Source organism: Capsaspora owczarzaki (assembly GCF_000151315.2).
Source record: "Capsaspora owczarzaki ATCC 30864 unplaced genomic scaffold supercont2.1, whole genome shotgun sequence".
Classification (NCBI taxonomy): Eukaryota; class Filasterea; order Ministeriida; family Capsasporidae; genus Capsaspora; species Capsaspora owczarzaki.
In genome coordinates, this window is record NW_011887292.1 from 1754096 (window position 1) to 1769962 (window position 15867).

Genomic DNA, 15867 nt, shown 5'->3' on the forward strand with positions numbered 1-15867 from the left:
CACATTACACAATTGTGCGTATTCTGTATGTTTGGATTTGCCGTCACCAACACTGCACTGCACGCAGAAGCAACAAAAACACTTAGTACTTTTTGGTCACAACAACGCGGATGGTCTGGTTGGTTGGGGTGTTGGCGGCAGGCACAATCCAAATGCGATTGTTGGCAGGAACGTAGTTGGCGGTGGCCGCTCCAGCCGGGAAGATTTCAATGTTGACGCCCTTCGGGTACCAGTACTGGGTGCTGGCGTATATTTCAGTGTTGTTGGACACCGACTTGTCCAGATTGAACGAAAAGTCAAAGCTGGCCGAAGTGGGCTCAAAGTTCATGCGGGTGGGCTTGCCCTGGACGGCGAGAGCATAGGTGCGGGTGAGGGCCTGGATCTTGCCCGCGTCGACCGTGCCGTTCGCAAGGAAGAGCGACTCGACCGACGATTGCGTCGTGACATCGTTAAAGTACTTGTACTGCCAGTAGCTCCACGATTGCAGGTTGCTGTCGGCAATGTTGGTCACGCGCGAAATTTCGTCCACACCGGCCGCGTCGCCGGCAACAGCACCAAACTCGGTCAGGAACATGCCTCCCTTCAGCCGCTGTGCGTCGTGCACCGACTCGACAATCTTGGCAGAGTCGAACGCAAAGCAGACGTCGGGGTTGGCCGGATCGCCATGTCCGTTTTGGTCGGGGCAGTACCTGCAAATTTTGCAAACATCGGGGGTACCGGGAAAAACGAAAGACGTTGGTGCCATAATCTTCAGCGACAAACAAATACCATGCAATCGCGACGTACACGTGGTAGCTGAACACGGTCTTGTTCGCCCAGGCGGCACCACCTGGAGCTTGAGTAAAGCCACTTTGGAAGAACGCATCAGACTGGACATTCTCGTAAAAGACAAGGTGCTCTGTATCGACTTGACGGATGGCCGTGTGGAGCTGGAGAGAGAGCGAATGGGGGTTTTGTGAGGGTTCAATGACACCACAACAGGCAGCAAGACCAAGTCGAGTGAGCACGAGTCCTGGCACAAGACAACGCCAACAAAGAGCAGACTTTACCTTCTCCCACAGCGGAGCCAGGTTTTTGGCATCCGCGTGACCAGGCTCGAGCAACAGAGGGTTGGCCACGACATCGCCGTTCCATGGTTCGTTCCAGAGCTCAAAGCCAATCACGCCCGGATGATCGCTGAAGGCGCCAGTGACATTCTGCCAAAAGGCGGCAAACTTGTCGCCGAGACTGTCCGTGTTGTCGTAGAAGGCCTGGAAGGCTTCGCCCACTTCCACGGCAAAGTAGTAGTCGGCAAAGTTGATCTTGAGGCAGTCGGCGAGCAGTGGATAGCCAGTGGTGGGGTCAATCGCGGGCTTGTTTGTGACAGGGAAGGGAAAAGTCCCCTGGTACTTGTTGGGATGGACCAGGTGGTCGGCCACGCCCTCGCCGCAGTACTTGGGCGACAAGACGTCCTGGTGGTTGTCAAGCAGAGTGTAGATGCCACGCGCGTACAGCTTGTCGACAATGGATCGCAGCTCGCCGAGGTACGTCTGGTTGTATTGCGCTGGCGCCGGTTCCACGCCCGCCCAAAGAACACCTGTATGAGGGATGTCGATTGTGTTGTGGCAATAGCAGTAACACAATTACCAATCGTTCGCGACCGTCCGAGCCGTGAGTCTACGATCACGGGCTTTTGAAGCAAGAATGATCAAAGTCTTTTGGTTGGCCCAAAACTCACCCAGGCGCACAAAGGTGAAGCCCCAGTTGACAATGTTGTCAATGTCCTGGTCGTTGAAGGACGTGACTGGATCGAAGGCGCCTTGCGAAGGGTAGTACGGGAAGATCTTGTACACGACATTCACACTATTGCAACACCATCAACCCAAGCAAAGCAAAAAAAGGTGAGTGTTCCGATCATCACCATCATCAGCATCATCACCATCATCATCAACATCAGCATCAGCATCATCGAGTGTCATGTGGTTCGGGGAGGGGGATTGGTCGGTTCCACAATTCTCGAGCTGTCAGCTGGTTTTCGGCCCTCACCCGTGGAAGATGCGGGTGCGGCCATCCGGAGCCACAAACTGGAAGTGGTCTCCGACAGTGATGAAGGGCGACCCAGCTGCAGCCAAGGCGACGACCGCTGCAACGAGCAGCAACACGGCCGCTCGCATTTGTTGTTGTGGAAAGCAAAAATTTGACTGGATTGGCTTCCAAAAATGAAAAACCTACTTGTTTTGTTCGTTTTCCAATGCGGTGTGTTTCGAGACGTGTGGCGATCGTACCAAAGTCGTGGCAGCATCCGCTTTCACGCTAGATGGTTGTAAATATAATTGATGCTTTGTAACACGATGGAAGAACAGCATACGGCTCCGGGGAAATGGAGATACACTTGGCCAACGATTCAAGCAATGGGATTTTGAGTCGTTGCCGCCGATGGCGCCACTCTGGAGCTCTGCCTTTCGAGTGGGTGTCAGGACCCGCAGGCTCTGCGGTCCCGACTGGGTCGTTCTTTGCTAAGAAGACTCGGCGTTGATGTCTTTGTATTGTTTGTATGCATGCATTTGGAATTGCAGTTCAGTCTGCAAAGTGAAATAAAACACTTTACAACAACATTGCCTGGCTAACCCTAACAAGGTCTTACACATTGCAGACTCTGACTACAGTCACCCGATGTCTGTTGTAACCGATCCAACCAGCGCTTCGACTAGCGCTGAGGCAAGCACGGGCCCCGCGGCAAACACGAGGCAACAGACGGCTGCGAGAAAAGAGAAGATCGCGCTTCTTCGGGCGCAGCTCGCTGCTTTGGAGCTCGAGAACTCTGAGCTGGAAGGAGACTCCAAGAACGATGAGGAGACACCTCAACAGGATGAAGATCTGAAGGATCTGACGAAAACGCACCAGGGTCAAGGCGGCGTGATCAAAACTGAAACGGACGTCGAGCCGCAAAAGCTGGCTTCGTCATCGTCGGTCCCACCCCCGGCGGTCCACCAGCCCGCACCCCGTCCGCAGGCAGTCGACTGGCAGCCCGCCAAGGCGCCCAAGCTGCTAGCCCCCTCGTTCGACGGCACGGCGGCAAAGCTGACCCAATACGAGAAGGACTTGAAGCGTTACCGGTCGTACTTTCCAGAGGAGAGATGGAACGAGATCCTGTCTCTCACCTTGGTTGGGTCGGCCGCCGATTGGTTCGCCTCTGGTAGCGACAAGTGGTGGAGGCTCTCGCACCAGGAGCTCTGCGATCGGCTCCGGCTCCGTTTCGGCGACCCCAACGAGCGTTCCACTGCGAAGAAGGCGATTCGCAACATGAACAAGCTGTCGGTGTTGGAGATCCAGACGGTCCTCGACAAGTATGCGGAGGTGTCGGGTCTGTCAGAGGGCGAGATCGCGGGCGCTATCTGGGATGCCATGTCTCTCGAAGTCTTCCAGTTCGCGCGGATGGAAAATATATCCGAGAATCTCCCGCCGTCTGAGCTCATGGCGAGCCTGTGGGCGATGCAGGAGTGGGAGAGCCGAAAGGTCACAGCGGCGCCGCCTCAACCGCAGCCGCAGCCGAGCTACAAGGCGTCGTTCTATGGTCAGCGTGCGGCTCAACCGAAGCAGCAGCCTTCCCAGCCGCAGAAGCAGCAGACCAGCGTGGTGGCGGCGGTGGCGTTCGCGGAGGCTATGGCGGCCAAGTACAACTTGTCGGCGGAGGAGCTCGAGAGACGTCGCCGTGAGCACCTTTGTTTCCGCTGTGGCTCCGGAACCCATCTCAGGAAGACATGCGGTCAGGCCCCGGCGGTGGCGGCAGTTCAAGGTGAAGCCGCGCAGGGAAAAGCCCAGCCCGACTCCCCCTGAACGCGGTAGGAGTCGGGCGATACGAAGCGTTGACACAGCAGGTGCAAGTCGCGTGCGCGGGTTCTTCTGATACCGCGATGCAGGTGCAAGCTCTTATTGACACTGGATCGGTCGCCACATTTGTGAGCCGTGCTGTAGCAAATACACTTCGTGCCCCCTCATTTCCAGTTCCAATGATCAAGTTGAGGACAGTGACGAAAGAGGAGATGAAGGTGCGCGAGGGCGTGGCGCTGCGAGTTACTTTGGCGGGCCGGCAGTTGTGGGTCCAAGCGATGATCCTGGATGGGCCGGTGGTGCCGCTCCTGTTGGGCATGGATGTGCTGGCGGCGGCAAATCCTGTCATCGATCTGGCGACTCGGACGGTGCGGTTCGAGAGCATGAAGCCGGTTCGTGTCAGAGGCAAGGGCAGTCTGGGCTCGGGCGTCATTGGCGTGGTGCAGCAGGACGAGGCTGCGCCCGCGGTGGTGGCGAAAGCGGCGGACGTGCAGAACGAGGCTAAGCCGGCGACACAGGCCAAGCCGGCGCAGGGCGAGGCTCAGCCAGCGGTGGCGACAGAGGCCGAGGTGCAGAACGAGGCTAAGCCGGCGACACAGGCCAAGCCGGCGGCAGCAGCGGAAGAGGCGAAGCCGGTGGTGACAGAGGCCGAGCCGGCGACGGCGACAGAGGCCAAGCCGGCGGCAGCAGCGGAAGAGGCGAAGCCGGTGGTGACAGGGACCAAGCCAGCGCCGGTGGCGATCCAGCGGGAAGCGTCGGAGGCGAGGTTGCCGTCGTCAGTGGTGGCGTTCCGGCGACGTCGGAAGCGACAGAAGCGGCGTATGTTTGTGCGCTTGGTCGCGGCGGCCGATGCGCTGGAGGTGGTTCTGCCCGAGGCGTACGCAGAGTTCGCTGATCGTTTTGAGCCGAGCGGACCCAAGAAGTTGCCCGTGAGCCGACCTGGTTTTGATGCGGTGATCCGTATTGACCCGTCCAAGCAGCTCAGGTGTGACCCGAACCGCAAGTTTGGCCGTAGCAAGGAGGAAGCCCTGAGGAAGTACGTGGAGGACGGCCTGAAGACTGGCATGATTGTGGAGTCCGAGTCCGCGTTCTGCTCCCAGCCCATGTTCGTCAAGAAGGGTGATGGCTGGCGCGTCTGTATGGACTCCCGGCGTCTGAATGAGGCGACGATCAGGGATCGGTACCCGTCGCCTGATGCCTTGGCGCTGATTGACAAGCTGAAGGGCGCGAAAATTTTCAGCAAGTTTGATCTCACGAGCGCGTTCTGGCAAGTGAGATTGAGCGCCGACAGTGAGAAATACACGGCGTTCCCGTGCGACGGCAAGCTGTACCAACACAGGGTCATGTGTTTCGGGTTGGTCAACGCGCCGGCGATGTTCCAGCGTCTGATTAATGAGGTCATGGGCCCGCTCTCCGCTTTCGCTGGAGGGTACTTTGACGACATTATTGTGTTCTCCAAGACGCCGGAGGAGCACGAGCTCCACGTGAAGCAGATGCTGGCTCGGCTGAGGGAGTTTGACCTGTACGTCTCCTTGAAGAAGTGCGTGTTTGGCACGTCGAGTGTCGACTTCTTGGGGCGGCGGGTCAGCGAAGCCGGAGTGGCGGTGGATCCTCGCAAGGTGCAGGCGGTCCTCAACTGGAAGCCGCCGACGGACGCGACTGGTGTGCGTGAGGTCAACGGCCTCGCGTCCTTCATGAGGCGTCATGTGCCGAACTATGCCGAGCTGGCGCGCCCGATGACGATGCTGACGCGGAAGAATGTCCCATTCGTCTGGTCGGCAGAGTGCGAGAAGTCGTTCCGCGCGATCCAGCAGGCGCTCGTCCAGGCGCCGGTGCTGGCGTACCCCGACACGTCGCGGCCGTTTGAGATTTTCTCGGATGCGTCAGATCTCGCGTTGGGTGGTGTGCTGATGCAGAGGTCGGAGTCCGGCGACGGTCTGCACCCGGTCGCCTACTACTCGCGCGTGTTCACGAAGCCAGAGATCAACTACTCGGTCTACGACAAGGAGCTGCTGGCTATCCTGGAGTGTCTCCGCGAGTGGCGACATTACGTTTGCGGTTCTGGCAAGATCACCGTTTGGTCGGACCACAGGAATTTGCAGTGGTTTACGGAGACGCGGGAGCTGACGGCGCGCGAGGCTCGGTGGTGCGAGATGCTGGGCGAGTTCGATCTGCTCATCAAGCATCTGGAGGGCTCCAAGAACGGTGCGGCGGATGCGATGTCCCGTTCGGCGTCGGGAGCCGGGCCGAAAGAGAAGCTTAAGGGCCGGGTGTTGGACCCCGAGTTGTTGGTGGCCCCAGTCGCTGGCGAGGCCGATGACGAGCAGAGCGAAGATTTCGTGTTCTCGCCCGGGGCGACTCTGCCGAGCGCGCCTACGGTCATGACGCCTACTGCCATTCGCGAGGCTTTGCAGAAGGCGGTGGCCGAGGGGGAAGAAGAAGGAGTAGAGCTTCTATCCTCCAAACGATACCAACTTCACGACGGTCTCATCAAGCGCGAGGACCGAGTGTTCGTTCCAGAACATTTACGTCCACAGATCCTGCGATACCGCCATGACGCAGCGACAGCAGGTCACTGCGGGAACCGAAAGACGCTCGAGTTAGTTCAACGCGACTTTGTCTGGCCTGGAATGAGAAAGTACGTGGAGCAGTACGTGCACACTTGCCCAGTTTGCCAGATGGTGAAGCATGCGAGGCACGCACCATACGGTCTCTTGACTCCGATTGAGGCCGCAGACAAGCCTTTCGGCGACTGGTCCATCGACTTTGTGACCGGATTACCAGATTCTCAAGGGTTTAACGCAGTCATGGTCTGCATCGATCGACTGACTCGAGTTGCACATTTCATTCCGACGACAAAGTCTGTCACGGCGGAGGAATCGGCTCAGTTGTTCCTGGAGAATGTCGTGAAGCTGCACGGCGTTCCGGTTCGTGTCTTGTCTGATCACGGACCTCAGTTCATTGCAAAGTTCTGGAAGAAGCTATGGAAGGCGATGGACATCGACCTCTCCTACTCTAGCGCGTATCATCCACAAGGAAACGGTCTTGTGGAACGGGTGAATCAAGCGCTGGAGTCATACCTGCGAGCGTACGTCAGTGAAGCCGAGGACTGGTCAAGACTCCTCTGGTTGTGCGAGTTCACGTACAACAACACGGTGCACGCGGCGATCCAGTGCAGTCCGTTCATGGCCATGTACGGTTTCCAGCCGGAAATGGATGAGATTAACTTCAAGTCGCCGAAGGCACCTCAAACGGCAGCTGATCGCGTGGAGGAACTCAAGGCACTGCGTTTCTCGTTGAGAGCGAATATTCACCGAGCAAACATGTCCGCAGCCAAGTTCTATGATCGACACCACAAGGCAGCACCTCCGATCACGGTGGGCAGCCTAGTCACAGTTCTGCGTCGCAGTCAGACGGCCGAACAACCGTATGCCAAGTTGGCGTACGTACGCGATGGTCCCTTCAAGGTCGTGAAGCAGATCAATGAGCGTGCCTTTGAGCTGGATCTAGGTGAAGCATCCAGCAAGTCCCGCACCTTCCATGTATCTGTCTTGGAATTGTTTGTCGCTGATGACGTTGAAGGTCGGATTCGGCGGGTCCTGCCTCCTGTCAAGGACTGGGACGGAACAGTTCGACATCGAGTCGAGGCGGTGATTGATTCGACTCGTCACAGCGAGATTATGTACTATCGCATCCGAAGGGTAGGCACCACTGCTCGTGAAGATACTTGGGAGCCGGCCAAAGATGTGTGGGCTCGCTTCCCCAGGGCCGTTCGTTTATTCCATCTAGCCGAACCTTCTCTGCCACAGCCTACGCGAGAGGAGTTTCACGAATGGATCGCCGTCGGTCCAGGCGAATCATGTTCAACCCACGGCTAGTCGCACGCCCGCTACCCCAGCTGGCCAAGCTCCACCTCAAGCTAGTGCGACACCCGTTGCTACGCGTTCGTGGCAGCATCCGCTTTCACGCTAGATGGTTGTAAATATAATTGATGCTTTGTAACACGATGGAAGAACAGCATACGGCTCCGGGGTCAAGTCGGCATCGGCGTTGCCGACGTCGCGTCCTGGGTCCACACCGGTGGGCCCGTCACACTCTTCTCCGCGGGGAGCCTTTCGAGTGGGTGTCAGGACCCGCAGGCTCTGCGGTCCCGACTGGGTCGTTCTTTGCTAAGAAGACTCGGCGTTGATGTCTTTGTATTGTTTGTATGCATGCATTTGGAATTGCAGTTCAGTCTGCAAAGTGAAATAAAACACTTTACAACAACATTGCCTGGCTAACCCTAACAAGGTCTTACAGTGGGTGTAAGAAAACTACAGTTTCTATATAGTGGTAGCGTGAATGACCAGGAAATCGAATTTTTGCATTTCAAAGGATCCAGATGGCAGCTGCACAACGATTGGTCTAAAGACGGCATTTGCAATTGAGTTTGTAACACACTAGTCTGATCAGGCAAATCACACCATCATAGAACGATAAAAAACACTTCAGCACATTGTTTTCAACAACAAAGAGGCGGCCAGAGTGCTCACGAGGCTGGCTGGTTTCAGTGACAACAACGGTACATTGTTGCGCAGGCGAATGCAGAATCAATGACCCCCCACACTTGCTCGCGTTTTCTTGCCATAGGCTCGCGATCGACCTGTGCATCATGTCTTGACCTGTATCTACAAGCCCCATTCATCCAACAAATCATCGAACTGGACAGAATCATCTTGATCTTTCATTCTTCCTTTTTTCCATACTTGAGAATGAGAACGGCCGCCGTCCTCGTCGTCATTGCCCTCGCCGCGATCGCGCTGGCCGAGCACGCGCATGCAGAGCGCATGTATCTCCGCAAGCACCGCCCTGCCAGCTCGTTCACCAGCCTGCAGCGCCGCCAGCTCGGCCTGGACGCACCGCGCTCGCTCGCCGCGTCCAAGCACGCCTCGCTCCTCGGTGCCGACGTCGGCGCCCAGCCCCTCGTCAACTACGACGATGAGGTCTGGGTTGGCGACATCTACCTCGGTACATCCATTGCCCTTGGCTTTTGCAGGGGGAGGGGGTTGGCCATTGCACTTTGGGATGTGGTGGTAGAATCGGAAATTTGGCTGATTTGGGAATCAACGCTTTTTGTGTTTTCTGGTTCACACAGGCACTCCGACTCAGGGTCCGTTCTCCGTCGTCTTGTGAGTCGCTGCTGCTGCGCGTTCAGTGTCAAAGCAATCCTTGTTGTATCAACTCGAGCCAGGACGCGACGAAATCAAGCAAAAAAAAAAAAAAAGAAAAAAGAAAGAAAAAAAAAAAAAGAAAAAAATCATCTGATACAGAATCAATCGATTGACTTTTTGAAGCCAATTTCTGACTTTTTGAAGCCAATTTCTGCCTTTTTGAAGCCAATTTCTGACTTTTTGAAACCAATTTCCAATTTCTGAACGAAACAGCAAACTCACCACCCCCCCTTTTGTTTTGAAACTCTGATTCCATGCTGCTCAACCCGCCACCGCCCTTTTTTTTTGTTTCTTATGAAACAGCGACACTGGCTCTTCCGATCTGTTTGTGCCGTCCGTGAACTGCGGCGGGGAGGCGTGCGCCAACAAGACCCGCTTCTCGGCCGTCAAGTCGAGCTCGTACATTCCCAACGGCAAGCCCTTCTACGTCGTCTACGGCACTGGCTATGTTGCCGGCACGGAGGGCAACGACACTGTTTCCGTCGGTGGCCTGCAGGTGCCCGATGTCGCGTTTGGCGAGGCGGATGTTCTGGCAAAGTTTTTTGAGAACGAGCCGCTCGATGGCATTCTTGGTCTGGCCTTCCAAGACATTTCCACCGTCCACAACCCCACAGTTGCCGACCGCATGGCGCAGACCGGCGTCATCTCGTCGAACATGTTCTCCTTCTACCTGTCCAGCACCGACGGCGACAAGACCTCGTTTGTCGATTTCGGCCACATTGACTCCAACTATTACACTGGCAAGATCACCTACGTCAACGTGTTCATTTCGTCCTACTGGCTCATTGGCATGCAGAGCATCTCGATCAACGGCACCAAGGTCCACGACTGCGCCCTCGACTACTGCCTCGGTGTGATCGACACTGGCACGAGCATCATTGCCCTGCCCTACGGCAACAAGGCCGTCGTTGACGCCATCCCGCCGGTCTTTGCCAACTGCACCAACATTGCCACTTTGCCCACGCTGACCTTCACCCTCGGCGGCCATCCGTTTGATCTCTCGCCCGAGTACTATGTCATCCGTGACACTTCCACCGGCACCCCGCAGTGCGTCCTTGGCATTGAGGTTCTTGTTGAAACGACTCCGTGAGTATTTGGAATCATTCATGCTGGATTGGTTGACAACGGCGCAAGGCAGGGCCGATTGCGGCGGGGGATGACTTTGACTAACTGGACAATGTTGTGCCTGTTTTTTTTTTTTTTTTTTTTTTTTTTTTTTTTTTTTTTTTTTTTTTTTTTTTTTTTTTGGGCGTTTTTCATCCTTTCTGTCAGGTTTTACATTCTTGGCGGTACGCAATCACACGCTATGACAGCGCGCGAGCATGGCTAGTTTGGTTTGATTTTGTGTCTCATTCTTTTCTTCATTTCCTCCCCCCCTCCAAGACAGATCCCTTCCTCCGCGCCTACTTCTCAGTGTACGACAAGTCTACCACTCCTCCTCGTGTCGGTCTGGCTCCTTCTCGCCACCCTTAAACCGAAAGGCGCACGTCGCTGTCCTAGCGCCGCCCGGTCGATGCCGCATTGATTTTGACACAGGTTGGGTTGTTTTGGCGACTTGGTTGTCGTCGATGTCGCAAGATGTGCATGGAAATAAAAGCCCGGAACAACACGCCTCCACTGATGCACCACAATAGTGTGTGTTGATTGCGCTTGTTTTGAATGCCACTTGGCCAGCTGTGTTTGTACCAAAAACCTGAACCGCAGAGGACACGGCTACAAAATCAATCATGCGAACAAGATGGTGAACGAGCTCGTCGAGATTGATGGACAAAGTTTCGACCTGGAGTCGACTGTCGAGGGTATCGGGCGAGGTTCACCCGTCCACGAATCCCTCAGTGCCTATGGTTGAATCTCTGATGTATTCATATCATTGTAATGAACCTGTCCAGAAGGAGTCGGAAGGAAAGTCGATCAGGGGGGTCAGAGTGAGAATTTTACTGCTCCTTTGCCTCTCCCAGGCCTCTCCCCGTCGCCTCTCTGACCACAACGCACGACCATAGATTGATACATGTTTTTGTACGACATGTACCGACAAAGTTAGGCCCAAATCAGTGTTTGTTTGTTGATTTCCTGCCACCTGTGATATGGTGGAGGATCGTCGCCAATCGCTCTGGCGGCCGTACCCCGTCGCACGGCTGCCGCAGCTCACGGCACACATTGTCGAGGACCACCCCACGCCCGGATGCGCGACCGTCACGCTCACGTCGTCGGACGAGGCCGCCGTGCCGTCAAGCTCGTTTGTCGCTGACTTTGCGACGCTGGCCAAGTGCGACCGCGGCCGCAAGTGCCTCGCTTCCATCCAAACAATGCTGCTCGAGAACCAGCCAGCGCACTTGCAGCTGCTCTTCCGCGTCATGGCAGACAGCCCGCACAAGACCAGCTACGCCGCCTGGGTCGCGACGGGCGAGGCCATCCTTGCAGACATGGATGCTGCATCTGCCGCATCTGCCTCCTCCTCGACCACAACCACGGCTCAAGAGACACAGGCTCAAGGAACGCAGGCTCAAGGGACACAGCCGCTCCCTCAACTCGACACCCCATCGCCGGCAGTTGTGGCCGCGAGCCTCGCCACTCCGACGACCGAGCTGCTCGCAGCATCGCCCACATCGTGGTATCCACACAGCCGCACGCTCATTCGTGTCAAGAGACCCGGAGAGTTTCTCCTGAGCAAGAATCATGGTAATTGGGACGACGGCATCGAACGCTCGTACGCTGACCTGGCATTGATGGCCTTGCGCGTGCTCGCCTACTACTGGCACGCCGGCCGTTTACCATTCGATCGCTACCTCATCCAGACTGCGGATGTTCCTACTCAAATGATGCTCTTGGGGCGCGATGTCGCTCCGAAACAGATGCTCGCTGAGATTGTCGAAGGCCTCAACCAGCTCGGTCTGCCCTTGGACGAAGGCATGATCGACGGCACAAACGAAGCGCATGATGCGTACGCTCTGCCGCATTTGCGCCTCTACCCGCGATTCGACTGGGACGAGTGGCAGACATACCAGCTGACCTGCCCCCTCCTCGTCCGGCACCTCTTCCTGGCTGTCTGGCACGGTGACATCCCCAGCCTGAGACAGAAGCTCGGCGAGCTATCGGCACTTGTTGACAGCGGCGCTCCGCTGCTGCGCCAGGCGCTGCCGAACCTCCCCTTCAGTCAAAGAGCGACATCCCGGCTGCGGAAGTGTTGAGCATTATCGTCCAGCGAGTGTGTTTTGATGACACGCCACTCGATGAGCGCTCAAGGAGGTGGTGGTATTATCTGCCCAGGAGCAAGACTGACGCTGACCGCACGCTCGCCTCTGTGCTGACCGGCGAGCTACTCACGAGTTGCATTTCGCGCTGCCAAACCAACGCTGTCACGCTCCTGCATCTCGCGGTGCTGCGGCGCCATGCTGATGTGATCCGCATCCTGGTGACGGAGTGCGGCATGCCCGTCGAGCTCGGCCTTTGGGCCGCAGTGCGGTATGGCCTCGTCGACATGGCCCGGCTGATGGTGGAACTTGGGGCGACACCGACCCGTTTTCTTCTTGATGGGGTCGTTCGCAACCTCGACTGCGACATGCTCCGGTTCCTTGTCGCGGCTGGCGGCGTCGTCACGGCCCGGGAGCTCACCGTGTACACCCTTGAGCACGACATCCCACGCGCTGACTTCCTTCAGGCGTTGCTTGAGCTCGGCGCGCCCATCGACGCTCAGGTGCCGGCTCGGTACTATAATCCGACTTCTGGACAAAGTACAAGACCACATCTCGTCGATCTGCTGCCTCGCCTGGCAGCCAAGAGTACGCGCATCGTCCCGCTGCTTCTGTCATACGGGGCGCGGAGAGGAGCACGAGCTGCACTGCAACACGCTCTCCTCGCACGCGATCTGGAGGTCTTCCGACTGCTGCTGCAATCCATCCCCATATCCGAGCTTGATATGCATCTGTGGGCCGAGTTAACTCCCCAGTGGCTGCCCGTGACGCCATCCAGGCCAATCTCGCCAGCTGAGTTTACCCGTTTCATACTCGCGGTCGTCGAGTACGGGCTGCCATTGCCCAACGCCCTTCCCGCTGCCGACGGAACGGAGTTTGACTTGTTCGCCAACCGCAAATCGTACGACCTTGCTGGACTCTCGGACACCGAGAAGAGCATTTACCGAGGTGCGCAGTTCGCTGCGTCTTCCGTTGCCTTCAGCGAGGACACTGCGGCCATTCGCATGCTCATTGACCACGGCAACGGCGCACCCTGGCTTTTGTTGCTTTGTGCGTCTGTTCGGCCTGAGTGCCCCGACCAGTTGCTCTGCCAAAACGTTGAGCTGCTTATTTACGCCCTGTCGCGACTGGAGCACGATGCGGCTGCGCTTGTGAGCGAGTTGTGTTTGCTCGAAACAGCTTGCGAGTTACGTTCGGCCAGTTGTGTTCGACTTTTGCGGGTACTTGGCATTCCAGCCAACAATAGCCGAGCAGAATTACTTGCCCGGTTTCGCGCTGCGGTCGCGGGCCAGCGCCGTCGTGACAAGAAGCGCGGCGTGCCCGAACGTCCAGTGACGGAAATGCTGATGGAGCCTTGGGCGCAAGTCTGGATTGCCATGCGTGAGTGCTGATGAGTGAGCATGCCGCTGGTTGACATGGCTTTGGGCGGTTGTGCTGTTTGCTTGCTGACAACGAGGGCTGCTTTGCTATTTTTGTTTTTTTTGGCAGTCACTCCCCCAAAGATGTCGCTGTTGAATAGTGCTCGCCGGGCGCTCTTCCGCGCGCCGCAGCCGTTGCGCCGGTTTCTGCATGATGACGCCCAGCATACGTTCGGCGATTTGTACGAGCCGATTCCGCCGTCGTCGGAACTACTCACGGAGGCACGCGTGGATGTATGAGGTGCGCCTTTTGGTGCTCTCTGGAGCTGTGAATGTGAAGATTGGCTCTTTTGTTTGGTTCAAAAAGGTAAACATGAGGCGAGCCACGCGGTCACCCGTTTGGTGGCTGTTGAGCCTGCTGGTCGTCGCCCGGGTCTCCTCTGGGCAAGAGCAAGCCGCATGCACTTTCTGCACGTGCGTCGGATCGCCCGTTATCGAGGTCAAAAATTGCAACGACGCACTCATCACCATTCCCTCCAATATTCCGACCACGGTGAAAAACATGTAATTTTTTGTTAACAAAAGAAAAAGAAAGCATCGAAACGTTGTTGAGTTGATTGCAGCTCAACTCGATCATCCTGGTGGACAGGTGGATTGATAACACGTTCATTCGGTTTATTCGACCCGCTGCATTCCGTGATCTTTCTTCGCTGACTGTGCTGTAAGCCTGAGATTTGATCTGGCATGTTTTATGGAAAGGCAACTGACTTGCACTGGTTTGAACGCTTTTTGTTTTTATGTGTTTTTGTCAACCTAAAAAGCGGCTTGTATGGGAACCAAATTTCGGTCATCCCTGCCAATGCTTTCTCCGGTCTTGTGAGTTTGAAAGTTTTGTAAGTGATCGTTGCCCACGGGTTGCCTCCTTGCCAAGGTTTGGAGCGATCGCTGCTCATTCTGTCGCCCGCTTTGCAGGGACTTGCGCGAAAATGGCATTTCCGACCTGTCCGCGAGAGCGTTTACAGGCCTTTCAGCGCTGACATTACTGTACGATCATTGCGCGTGTTGATGATGTTTTGATGATGAGACCTGCATCAATGAGAGCAGCTCACTTTGCTCAATGTGATTCAGCCAATTGTCTTGGACCGGTCTCACAACGGTTCCGCGCGGAATGTTGGCTGGCCTTACTTCTCTGCAACGTTTGTACGCTAGCCGTGTCTTTGATGAATCAACATTTCGCGAAGGGGGACAATCCTAACTCTCGCGTCTTGACAACAGGGAATTGCAGAACAACTTGCTTTCTACCTTGCCTCCTGGGTTGTTCCAGAATCTGTCTGCACTTACACAAGTGGATTTGTCAGGGAACTCGTTTGGCGCGGTTGCCCCTCCCAGCACGTACCGAGTCTTAACCAGCTTGAATAGTAAGGCATGCATGGCGTTGCCGTGTTTCGACCTGTTTGTCAAATGTTAACTGTTTGTCACAATTTTTGCCTCTTAGAGTGTAGCACGAGGTGTGACACTTGCTACGGAGCGGGCCCAGATGCATGCTGCGCCACGTACTGCCTCTCATGCAACTCGACCAATTGCACATCGTGCTATGTTGGTTCTGTCATGGTGGACGGTGTTTGTGGCCCGCCGGCACCTCTTCAGATCATTGCTGCCAGCTTCCCCGCCACAGCTTTGGAAGGCAACGAAATTCAAGGAGTTATTACCCTCCACAATTATGGGAATACCTCGTTGGACAACGTTAAGTTGGGAATGTACCCCGGGTACGGTCTGCAGCTGGACCTGTATGATCAGCAACAAAAGCCTGTGCCCTATCTGCTGCAAGCTGAAGTTCAACAGGCGATAACTAGACTTGCATCGGAGACATCGCTTGACGGGTATATCGACGATATCGGACAAGTTTCCCTTGCTGCAGGTCAAACTCTGGCATTCCCTGTCAAGTTCGTTTTTCAAGGTCCCGCGTTTCCCCTTCTCTTTTTCTCTCGTTACGACGCTTGGTCTCTGCTCGTCCAAGATACCAGCAACTCTGTCGGTGTGATTTGGCGGATGGAACGTGAGTGAAAGGCTTTTTGTTTTTTTTGGTTGTTCGTTTGTTGTTGTTGCTGGTCGTTTCTTGCCGAGTTCGAATTGCTGACGCGTTTCCTTTACGTTTCTCTTTGCAACGCTATTCTTGTTGGCCAATCAGCGCAAGAAACCAACATTGCCGTTTCTCCAATCGCCAATGATGCTGAGCTTGTTTTGTGGCTGCACACTGGCGATCAACGAGATGCCTGAACTCATGCTTCGGCGGCCGCT

The 15867-nt window shown here is 55.9% G+C and overlaps 4 protein-coding genes across 4 annotated transcripts; 3 read left to right on the top strand and 1 right to left on the bottom strand.

Moving 5' to 3' along the window:
* Window positions 1-2180, bottom strand: CAOG_00530 (endoglycoceramidase). Its single transcript, XM_004365344.2, has 5 exons — window positions 2026-2180; window positions 1718-1842; window positions 1050-1576; window positions 787-929; window positions 1-689 (listed from the first exon to the last, which is right to left on the bottom strand). Exons 1-5 carry the CDS (start codon window positions 2151-2153, stop codon window positions 83-85), a joined length of 1530 nt encoding a protein of 509 aa, XP_004365401.1. The 5' UTR covers window positions 2154-2180; the 3' UTR covers window positions 1-82.
* A 472-nt stretch (window positions 2181-2652) lies between these two features.
* Window positions 2653-7688, top strand: CAOG_08423 (hypothetical protein; the record flags this gene model as incomplete). The annotated part of the gene is made up of 2 exons (XM_011271692.1): window positions 2653-3775; window positions 3985-7688. 2 exons carry the CDS (start codon window positions 2653-2655, stop codon window positions 7686-7688), a joined length of 4827 nt encoding a protein of 1608 aa, XP_011269994.1.
* Window positions 7689-8505: 817 nt separating this feature from the next.
* On the top strand, window positions 8506-10642 carry CAOG_00531 (pepsinogen). The gene is made up of 5 exons (XM_004365345.2): window positions 8506-8817; window positions 8945-8978; window positions 9324-10106; window positions 10293-10309; window positions 10408-10642. Exons 1-5 carry the CDS (start codon window positions 8562-8564, stop codon window positions 10491-10493), a joined length of 1176 nt encoding a protein of 391 aa, XP_004365402.2. The 5' UTR covers window positions 8506-8561; the 3' UTR covers window positions 10494-10642.
* Window positions 10643-11104: 462 nt separating this feature from the next.
* CAOG_08424 (hypothetical protein) lies at window positions 11105-15846 on the top strand (the record flags this gene model as incomplete). Its single annotated transcript, XM_011271693.1, has 11 exons — window positions 11105-12074; window positions 12152-13591; window positions 13700-13863; window positions 13937-14133; window positions 14219-14290; window positions 14391-14462; window positions 14542-14613; window positions 14698-14769; window positions 14845-14987; window positions 15065-15625; window positions 15758-15846. The coding sequence occupies 11 exons, from the start codon at window positions 11105-11107 to the stop codon at window positions 15844-15846; spliced, it is 3852 nt and encodes a 1283-aa protein (XP_011269995.1).
* Between the last annotated feature and the right edge of the window lie 21 nt (window positions 15847-15867).

Bases quoted from the DNA above. Each gene is read 5' to 3' on its own strand.
- CAOG_00531 (XM_004365345.2), top strand. From the start codon at position 8,562: ATGAGAACGGCCGCCGTCCTCGTCGTCATTGCCCTCGCCGCGATCGCG. The intron at 8,818-8,944 runs GTACATCCATTG...TGGTTCACACAG, and splicing joins GGTTGGCGACATCTACCTCG to GCACTCCGACTCAGGGTCCG. The intron at 8,979-9,323 runs GTGAGTCGCTGC...CTTATGAAACAG, and splicing joins GGTCCGTTCTCCGTCGTCTT to CGACACTGGCTCTTCCGATC.
- CAOG_00530 (XM_004365344.2), bottom strand. From the start codon at position 2,153: ATGCGAGCGGCCGTGTTGCTGCTCGTTGCAGCGGTCGTCGCCTTGGCT. The intron at 1,843-2,025 runs GTGAGGGCCGAA...GTGTTGCAATAG, and splicing joins CGCACCCGCATCTTCCACGG to TGTGAATGTCGTGTACAAGA. The intron at 930-1,049 runs GTAAAGTCTGCT...CTCTCTCTCCAG, and splicing joins TGGCTCCGCTGTGGGAGAAG to CTCCACACGGCCATCCGTCA.